The 10,863-nt window shown below is 41.6% G+C and overlaps 1 protein-coding gene across 1 annotated transcript in view; it reads left to right on the top strand.

The window, feature by feature from the left end:
- Positions 1–8,416, top strand: part of LOC113203007 (cAMP-specific 3',5'-cyclic phosphodiesterase) — a gene marked incomplete in the record, with an annotated part of 180,438 nt that extends 172,022 nt beyond the window's left edge. Inside the window, 9 exon segments of the mRNA XM_052265693.1 lie at positions 705–916; positions 1,283–1,381; positions 1,517–1,681; positions 1,771–1,870; positions 1,978–2,132; positions 2,431–2,553; positions 2,632–2,814; positions 2,909–3,058; positions 4,980–8,416. Of these exon segments, the coding sequence (XP_052121653.1) occupies positions 705–916; positions 1,283–1,381; positions 1,517–1,681; positions 1,771–1,870; positions 1,978–2,132; positions 2,431–2,553; positions 2,632–2,814; positions 2,909–3,058; positions 4,980–5,114 (1,322 nt within the window).
- Positions 8,417–10,863: the final 2,447 nt, after the last annotated feature.

The following is a 10,863-nucleotide window of genomic DNA, read 5'->3' as shown; positions in this document are numbered from 1 at the left end:
GGATGAGGGAGTACGGGAGAACTAGCTGGTCGGGCCGCCCCACGAGGTTGGTGCCGAGACCCGAGACGGGCCTGCTGACCACAGTGGGACATGACCGTAGTAAACACAGCTACCCTGGCCCACCACCCTGCATAAAAAGAGTAATTAAACATGGTTTCCTGCCGTTTCCTGTCATCTCTTGGAAGCCCTAGGTCTGTGCCTGTCCTGTGTGTGTGTGCCTTGCTGATCCCCTCACACTATATGCGCTGGTCACGGCAAAACATCCTGGACTGGACACCTTACTCTTTCACCCCATCCACTCGCGCGGGAGAGAGAGAGAGAAATTCCCAAGAGATTCCTGTCTATTTGTTGCGCGGTTCATCGCTTTCTTCGGCGGGGCTTTTCCCTTTGCGCGGTTGGTGGAGCAGGACATGTCCTCCTTGGCGGAAACCAGTTCACTTATCGCAGGAAGAGCGGGCATGCGATGGCCCCCGGGCCTCCCGCGGTGCGGGCGGGACACGCCTCGTACGTGTTCGACAAGGTGGCAGTCACTTGCTCCATACTCGATGGTGCACCCGACGCAGCACTTACCACGCGGCAACATTCTGCCCGCACGAGGCTCGTACTCAACACCCGAGACGCTTTACCCGGGGCCGTGTGGGTGTGGGGGATGAATCCCCTCAGCGCGACGAGTGACGATGACGAGCTTCCCTTTCTGTTTGCAGACAAGCAGCAGGAGCTGGACCTGCCGTCGCTTCGGATAGAGGATACGACGGACAACCGGCCCGCCAAGAAGAAAGATGTGCCGCGCACGACCAGCGGCACCATGTCGCACATCCAGGGCGTCAAGCGCGCCCTGTGCCACACCAACTCCTTTACGGGGGAGCGCGTGCCGGTGCACGGTGTGGAGACCCCTTTCGAGGACGACCTGGGCCAGGTATGCAGCTAGACCAGGGCCTGTATCACTACAACCCGAAAAGGAACATTTTTCCAAACCATAAAGAAATACTCTGGAATATATGACAAGATTTTGGTCTTGTTCCAAGCGCATATTTACATGGATGGCTCTTAGATCTAGTGCTCTGTTCTTAAATTGAGAATATTGGAATATTTTTTTTCATTTCTTGAGGCGAGAACTTGCTCTTGGAATGAGGGCTGTATAGTCTTGGATCAAGACGAAAATCCCGTTGCCATATTGGAGCGCAAAATTTAAAACGAAAGCATTTCCTTGTCTGGAAAAATGACCTTTGTTGTTGTGCTAAATCAGTCTGACCGGGAAAACCTGGGCTGTTTTTCTTTCCAGATGATGGGCCAAATAGACACTTGGGGTATCGACATCTTCAGAATCGCAGAATTATCCAACAACAGGCCGCTGACGGCAGTAGCATATTCCGTATTTCAGGTAACAATTCCCTTCTTAATCTTTCGATGTATTAATTGTAGGATAGTACATCGTAGCTGTGTGTGGGTATATGACCTTCTAAATGCATCAGCCTTCTTGCCTAATACGCATGTTCACATTGTTCGTGTTACACAGGGTCGCGATCTCCTGAAGACTTTCTCAATACCGCCCAAAACTTTTGTAACTTTCATGATGACCCTCGAGGATCACTATGTAAAGGATAATCCTTTCCACAATTCTACGCATGCTGCTGACGTGACCCAATCAACAAACGTCTTGCTCAACACCCCTGCTCTAGAGGTGAGTGCGATTTTTCCTCGGATTTTTCTCTCCGAAATAAAACTGGCATCTGAAACTTACAGTTAATCTTCTTTTTTGGCGTGTTTCAGTCCGTGTTTACGCCTTTAGAGATCATGGCTGCATTGTTCGCAGCGACAATACATGACGTAGATCACCCGGGTCTCACCAACCAGTTCCTCATCAATTCAAGTAAGGGTTGCAAGTCAAATCTTAAATAAATATAGCAGAACATTGTTTATCCTGTGGAAAAAACATAGGCTGCTCGACTGCATATCAACATTATTTATGTGTTTCAGGCTCAGAGCTTGCACTCATGTACAATGATGAGTCTGTCCTAGAAAATCATCATCTGGCAGTAGCATTTAAGTTACTCCAGAATGACGGCTGTGATATCTTCACAGGTCTCAGTCGTAAACAGAGGCAAACTCTACGTAAAATGGTCATAGATATGGTAAGAACTCAGAAAGTTGCTTCTCTCAAAATTCTTAATGGTCACTCTAAATGTCAAGGGACAATTTTGTCCGTAGATTTGCAACGATTTCGTGCACATCCAGAAAGGATGCAATTTTGTTCCTAAAACTAGACAAATTGTGTGAGGCTTCACACAATTTTGTCCAATTAACGGAACAAAATTGCATCCTTTCTGGATGTGCACGAAATCGTTGCAAATCTACGGACAAAATTGTCCCTTGACATTTAACATTGTTAGGTAATTTTACGTTTTATCTCCCATTGATTCTTTTTCTCAGGTATTATCAACTGACATGTCAAAACACATGAGCCTTTTGGCCGATCTCAAGACTATGGTTGAAACCAAAAAGGTGGCAGGGTCTGGAGTACTTTTGTTAGATAACTACACTGACAGGATACAGGTAAGATTATAGAGGTTGTTATTTTGTTCAATGGAACTTTTATAGAGAAAAATATAATGTAATGTAATTGTTTTTCAGGTCCTCGAAAATCTAGTACATTGTGCCGATCTTTCCAATCCCACTAAACCTTTGCCATTGTACAAGCGATGGGTCACTCTGCTCATGGAAGAGTTCTTCCAGCAGGGTGACAAGGAGCGGGAACAAAATCTGGACATTAGCCCAATGTGCGATCGCCATTCGGCTACCATTGAAAAAACACAGGTTAGACGTTATTTCATGCAAAGTATTTATTTTATTTTTCAGAAAATATGGTTTTTCTATTGTTATATTATTCGTGTTTTGAACCACTCATTAGGTCGGCTTTATTGACTACATTGTTCATCCTTTATGGGAGACATGGGCTGATCTTGTACACCCCGACGCACAAGAAATTCTGGACATGCTGGAACAGAACCGTGATTGGTATCAAAGTATGATTCCACCCAGCCCACCGTCCGGAGACAAGGTTAGTAGAGTTAGTAGAGACAAGGTTAGCCGCTAATTAACAAGGAAAGCAATCTTAGTCAACTCTAAAGATACCTACTAGTTTTGTAAATGTCAATTTATTAAAGAAAAGATAGGAAATTTTGATGATTAGAAATTGCCTTTGGTGGATAATTATATTTAAAGGTTAAGCCTGTATAAAATAATACACAATTCGTAGCAGGCTAACAGGAGTTTTGCTGTAGCCAAAACTTGCCACCTTGGGCTTTAGTTCTGATTATTAAATGTATCCCTTCAGTCGAACCCATCACATCAAATTTTGCATTTACGAGCTGACGTTAGGTCAAGTCAACGTTTACTTGTTGTAGGTGTTTAATTAAGAATTCAACTTCTAACCACTCAACCATTCTCTCTACGCTTCCACGCGATAGACTGTCTCTGAGCAACAGAGCTGCACACTGTCAACTCAAGTGTGGAACTGCTATACAACTAGGTTGACCATTGGCGTCGTTCTTTCTTCTGGTTGGGGATTGCCCGTTACGTAGTCCAAAAGTACGTTCGTTTTTTGTCAGATTCATTCGGAAAAGTACGGGAGGTCAGCGCCTGTGATACTCGGGGTAGGCCACCCCGCAGTGCACGCATGCCCTGCATGCTTGATGTTGCCTACCTACCGGGCGTTATGAGAGCGTGTAGAGGCCAAACTAGGCGGGTTCCTAACAGCGAATTGTTGACCGTACTTTCTGGACGATCCCTTACACTGTACTGGGTGCAAGCGTGCGAGTGGGGAGTGGGCAAGCCGCCTTACGGCCCCGTGCGTGCGCCTGCATCCGGTATAACCAGAACGACGCCGATGTGCCACTCTGTACCAGATGGCTGGTGGACTGACCGACCAACCTGGCGCGCTTTTGTAGCTATACTGCCACGCGGTTGAGGGCGGGTTTGCCTATCGTCGCTAACCACGGCGCCTAACTGCCCCGACGGGATATGCATACCGCCCACACGCCTGCATGCTGTACAGTGTATTTACAAAAGTGCCCGGGGTTAATCACTGGTTCCTTGTTCCATCAGTAGGTTTGCGCAAAGTGATGTGATGGGACGTGGAGGGGCACATTTATGCATGCCCTTCATTAGAGTACCCCTCAAACCTTCTTAAGTAGTTGCCTTGACGTGGACCAACCATTCTTTTTAATATGAAAAATTTTGTGTTTTGTGAAAAGAAATGTTAATTAGGTCTGATAACTCCTTTGTGAACACCTACATGAAATTGGCATGCAAACTTGTTTATTTGTCTCCGCTTCACTCTCTGCCCGCCCTTCCTGTTAGTGAAAATGACCGCCGTACTGCCCATTTTGTTTAGTTCTACAAAACTTTCTTGAGACAAACTCGACGCATCTCGCGACCCTATTAAAATTTGAAAGGAAGCGGTGCATGCAACCCATATATTTTGGAACTCAGCCCAACCGATGAATGTTCTTTTCCCGAAGCTGGGCCATTCCAAGTCTGCATTTAGTATGATCAGGATCGCATGACGTTACGGATTGCGACAGCAATTTTTCCCATGTAAATACAGTCGTATGTCAAACCGTAGCAATAGCGCTCCTCCTTTGTCGCCTTGAGACAGTTGGTAGCGCACGTGCGCACGTACTCTAAACTGAAGCACCTACTCAGCTTCCATGAAAGTTCACAAAATAGCTTTTGCATCACCTACTACCACTGCATCGCGTAGCAGCTGCCCAACGCCCATAGAAGGCTGTAGGCCTGTAGTCGGCCTGTGTGCCAGAGGGCAAGCGCTACGTCCCCCGGTGCTGTGCCCAAGGGGACATCCCGAGCCCCCTTTGACCGGTCGGCGTGTCTATTTGGCTCTGCAGGAGGGCGGGTCTGAGAGAGGCGAAGCGGCAGACGACTGTGCCGGAGTTTCTCGACAAGACCGGTTCCGCTTCCAGGTGACACTAGAAGAAGGCGAGGGTGACGAAGAGCAGGAGGAAGAGGACGAGGCAGCGGGGGGTAGCGACACTGACCTGGCGGGTGACGCCTCTGGGGATGCGTCCGGAGACCCTGCTAGTGCAGCAGGCATGTGACGGAGAATCATGGGCCTGTGTAAGAAACTGCATGAAAAGGTCCAGCTGTGGTGGCGCGCCTCCAAGTGACCACCATCACCGTCCCACCGGAAGAAGAAGGGCGAGGTAGGACGGACACGGGGAAAACGCTTGGTATCTGCCACTTTGTTTCTGACAGGTCAATAACTCGCGATTTTAAGGCAACTTTAAAATTTCTTGGGAAAATGTTATAAAAAAATACCCTCTTGACTTTCTGTACATTTCAAGATTTGAATTTATTGTTCGCGCTGACGGACTGTATGTATACTGACGCTAGATATTATCTTAAGGACGTGATTTCCGGCCACGTTGCCGTTTTGTGATGAGTTCAGGAAAACTTGTATGTTCTCAGCTGATCTTGGAATCGAATGAGCTAGTCAAAGAAATAGTTTTAGTGTTTATGAGAGATAAGAGTCTCTTGGTGTTATTCTCCTCTACCTGTTCCTCTGTGGTCCTCTTCCCTCTACCTTTTAGTGGCCTGGCCTTGAATTCAATAACAATCTGATTAGAATTAAACCGTTAAATTGTTCTGTTGACAAGTATAATGTTTATACACGTTCGTTGAAGTACCAACCAGAGAGCATGACGTATTGCGTAATGAAAAACATTGAGTGAAGATCTCGTGCGGAACTAGTACATGTGTGCTTTCATTCAGTTTTGGAACTTCTTACCCAAATAGATTGACGATAATAACTACCGTTGCTTTGATTTGTGTAGTACCGTACTGTTGGACGATCAGGGTAGACACGAGAGTTTGGTTCTGAGTGTGGCCGATCCTCCTACACCCGTAAACTCTCCGGGGCGTCTCCAGTATTTATTCGAGTTGCTTTTTATGATTATCTTATGGTTATTATGGTTAATAATACGTACAAGAACTGCAAAGTTACATCTTGCCATTATTTACATGTGCATAGCATATAATATATTTATTATACTTGAATTAAATATATGTTTTGTTAAGAAATACTACATGAAACATATCAATGTGGTTTCCCGCTCCTAGAACAAATACTCACTTTTTTTTAAATATACAATTGGACAATTTTAGATCAGAACAAAAAAATACCCCTCCTTTTATTTATGCTTTAAATTTTCTATAAGTTTGACAAATGTCACCGATATGCTGTTGTCCTAGTTTGCTTTTTTATCAGCCAGTGAATTGTTAAGTAATAAAGACAAGAGAAGCTTGGCACACAATGTTTGTCCTTTAAGTACAATGTGTAACAAAACCTTAAGTCTTAAGCGTTTTTTTAACGTATGTGATTTTCGATCAAAACAGATATTAATTGTACAGAGCACATGGAACTTCCTTTGCATTTTCTTCATGGTTGAATTGCACAACATTTTTGTACCTTTGTTTTCTTTGTTTCGTATTTATCAGCCAATGATGTTTACTAATTTTATTCTTTTCTTTTGTACTGTTATCGATTCGTTTGATAATTTATTTAGTTTGTGAGTGATGTACTGATTAGTGTATAGAGGTGTCGGACGCTGGACGTCCTATCTCCCTTTGCTGACCGCAACATTCTGACCGAGCGACCATTATATATATATAGCCACTGTGAGCCTCCGCAGCAAAACTTACACATCACAATTTTCCCTTTTATCATAACTTCTAAACGTTATTAATTTATTACTTATTTATTTCATCTATTTTTTATTGAGTTGGGCAAGCCTTGTGATATTCTTCCTCTGTTTTAAAATAGAAGTTTTTGCTGTTGGGGCTCAAATGTGCGCTTTGCATTAAACAAGCATGCCCGGCCAGAAGGCCTTTAATACCCTTAGTGACAAAGTAGGACTGTCGACGTCTAAGTTAATGTGGTGTATATAGAAATATCTGTACTAAAATGAGCAGGTTGTAATACTTAAATTTGGCACCAAATAATCTGACATCATGCTGACGTTAAACAAAATTACCAAAATGAGTTGGTCGGGCTCCATGTTATTCATTTACTCTTTGTTTTTGCTATATAATTTTTTGACTTCATGCACTTTTGTTCCCACACTGTCTGTCTATGTAATGTGCTCTTAGCTTGCTGTGAGATGAAACATCCTGTGATCGGAAGATAAATGAATGTTATGGGTAACGAGGCGCTGAGAGTCAAATATATCGCGTTGCGGAATCAGAATCAGAACGCTGGTCGTGTCTGGATTTCTAATTTTAAGTTAAGCTTAATCATTAATTGAAAGAACATTTAAACTGTACCCTTTAAGTACAAGCAGGGTTTGACCTGCCAGCCAGCCCGTGGCGACAACTCAACTTGAAGTTTTGCCGTTGCCAATACTAATGAACAACTGTGTCAATGTAGATATCTTGAAGTGTCATTGCGATGAGTACGCAGGTTTTCTTTATAGAAGTATAGCATTTCTCTCATCCTTGCCCCTTGATCAGTCAGTGGGCTCCTCTATGAAACCTGATATCTATTTTTTAACTCTTTTGTTAATACATTTTGTCATATACTGTATAAATTTACCTTGTATGTATTGAGATGATCATCATTTTTATTTCATGTTTCACTGTTTCATAATGGGATCATCCACTGATTTTAACAGAACGCTTTGTGTTAACAATTACTGTATTATTTGACTAGTTTGTAATGATTGTACTAATTCGTTTAGCTCTGCTTGTTTGAGAATGTTGAAAGATCAGTTGTTTTTATCCGTACTGTTCTATGATATGGAAAGTAACTTGTGACGTTTCCTCAGACATAATAACTTCGAGTTGTTTGTATTTGCTCTTGTGTTGAAGAACGTTTTGCCAAAATGTAAGAAACAGTGCTTCATAATGCCAGTGACAGCCACTTCCATACCAGAAAGTTTATGAATTAAATAATGTTTAGATACCAACACATCTTTGAGTCCGATAAAAAATTGTGAAAAACAACCAGTCTTTTTGCCATACTGGAAATTGGTTGGCAAATAAAGGCATAGATGGCTAAATTTGGCCTTCAGTTTACATTAGAACAAAGTGTGGTGTGATAAATAACCCTATGAACCCGCGGTAGACCTCGTAGCTCGCAGACAGACACTTGCGTTGCAGTAGCTTAACTGTATTAACTGTTTTAGGGGTAATGAGCTGAATGAGTCTTACCTGATTGCTTTTAAGTTGAGCGAGGCAAAGCAAACCTCTACTTGTGAACGAACTGTTTGTAACTTTCTTTTATAATTGATTTAATTTGCATACTCCGTAACTTCTGTGTGTGTATGTGATGTTTGTGTTGCCCTATCCTGTGCTCGATCTGCCATACATAAGAAAAAAATAAACCCATTCTCAATGTGAACAATTTTAAATGTTTGTTCCCTATTCAAACCACTGCCAGCGGAAAGTACACCGATAAACTAAGTGTTCCACTGTTCAACACTTGCAAGTGTGCAACTGCAATCTGAATACTTTCAAGTGTGCAAGTCGGTAGTTGAAACTTGAAACTTGAAAGTGTACAAATACGGACTTGCACACTTAATATACAATTGGACAATTTTAGATCAGAACAAAAAAATGCCCCTCCTTTTATTTATGCTTTAAATTTTCTATAAGTTTGACAAATGTCACCGATATGCTGTTGTCCTAGTTTGCTTTTTTATCAGCCAGTGAATTGTTAAGTAATAAAGACAAGAGAAGCTTGGCACACAATGTTTGTCCTTTAAGTACAATGTGTAACAAAACCTTAAGTCTTAAGCGTTTTTTTAACGTATGTGATTTTCGATCAAAACAGATATTAATTGTACAGAGCACATGGAACTTCCTTTGCATTTTCTTCATGGTTGAATTGCACAACATTTTTGTACCTTTGTTTTCTTTGTTTCGTATTTATCAGCCAATGATGTTTACTAATTTTATTCTTTTCTTTTGTACTGTTATCGATTCGTTTGATAATTTATTTAGTTTGTGAGTGATGTACTGATTAGTGTATAGAGGTGTCGGACGCTGGACGTCCTATCTCCCTTTGCTGACCGCAACATTCTGACCGAGCGACCATTATATATATATAGCCACTGTGAGCCTCCGCAGCAAAACTTACACATCACAATTTTCCCTTTTATCATAACTTCTAAACGTTATTAATTTATTACTTATTTATTTCATCTATTTTTTATTGAGTTGGGCAAGCCTTGTGATATTCTTCCTCTGTTTTAAAATAGAAGTTTTTGCTGTTGGGGCTCAAATGTGCGCTTTGCATTAAACAAGCATGCCCGGCCAGAAGGCCTTTAATACCCTTAGTGACAAAGTAGGACTGTCGACGTCTAAGTTAATGTGGTGTATATAGAAATATCTGTACTAAAATGAGCAGGTTGTAATACTTAAATTTGGCACCAAATAATCTGACATCATGCTGACGTTAAACAAAATTACCAAAATGAGTTGGTCGGGCTCCATGTTATTCATTTACTCTTTGTTTTTGCTATATAATTTTTTGACTTCATGCACTTTTGTTCCCACACTGTCTGTCTATGTAATGTGCTCTTAGCTTGCTGTGAGATGAAACATCCTGTGATCGGAAGATAAATGAATGTTATGGGTAACGAGGCGCTGAGAGTCAAATATATCGCGTTGCGGAATCAGAATCAGAACGCTGGTCGTGTCTGGATTTCTAATTTTAAGTTAAGCTTAATCATTAATTGAAAGAACATTTAAACTGTACCCTTTAAGTACAAGCAGGGTTTGACCTGCCAGCCAGCCCGTGGCGACAACTCAACTTGAAGTTTTGCCGTTGCCAATACTAATGAACAACTGTGTCAATGTAGATATCTTGAAGTGTCATTGCGATGAGTACGCAGGTTTTCTTTATAGAAGTATAGCATTTCTCTCATCCTTGCCCCTTGATCAGTCAGTGGGCTCCTCTATGAAACCTGATATCTATTTTTTAACTCTTTTGTTAATACATTTTGTCATATACTGTATAAATTTACCTTGTATGTATTGAGATGATCATCATTTTTATTTCATGTTTCACTGTTTCATAATGGGATCATCCACTGATTTTAACAGAACGCTTTGTGTTAACAATTACTGTATTATTTGACTAGTTTGTAATGATTGTACTAATTCGTTTAGCTCTGCTTGTTTGAGAATGTTGAAAGATCAGTTGTTTTTATCCGTACTGTTCTATGATATGGAAAGTAACTTGTGACGTTTCCTCAGACATAATAACTTCGAGTTGTTTGTATTTGCTCTTGTGTTGAAGAACGTTTTGCCAAAATGTAAGAAACAGTGCTTCATAATGCCAGTGACAGCCACTTCCATACCAGAAAGTTTATGAATTAAATAATGTTTAGATACCAACACATCTTTGAGTCCGATAAAAAATTGTGAAAAACAACCAGTCTTTTTGCCATACTGGAAATTGGTTGGCAAATAAAGGCATAGATGGCTAAATTTGGCCTTCAGTTTACATTAGAACAAAGTGTGGTGTGATAAATAACCCTATGAACCCGCGGTAGACCTCGTAGCTCGCAGACAGACACTTGCGTTGCAGTAGCTTAACTGTATTAACTGTTTTAGGGGTAATGAGCTGAATGAGTCTTACCTGATTGCTTTTAAGTTGAGCGAGGCAAAGCAAACCTCTACTTGTGAACGAACTGTTTGTAACTTTCTTTTATAATTGATTTAATTTGCATACTCCGTAACTTCTGTGTGTGTATGTGATGTTTGTGTTGCCCTATCCTGTGCTCGATCTGCCATACATAAGAAAAAAATAAACCCATTCTCAATGTGAACAATTTTAAATGTTTG

Source organism: Frankliniella occidentalis, unplaced genomic scaffold, assembly GCF_000697945.3.
Source record: "Frankliniella occidentalis isolate FOCC.00 unplaced genomic scaffold, Focc_3.1 Scaffold29, whole genome shotgun sequence".
Classification (NCBI taxonomy): Eukaryota; Metazoa; Arthropoda; class Insecta; order Thysanoptera; family Thripidae; genus Frankliniella; species Frankliniella occidentalis.
This window is presented reverse-complemented; position numbering and strand designations above follow the sequence as displayed.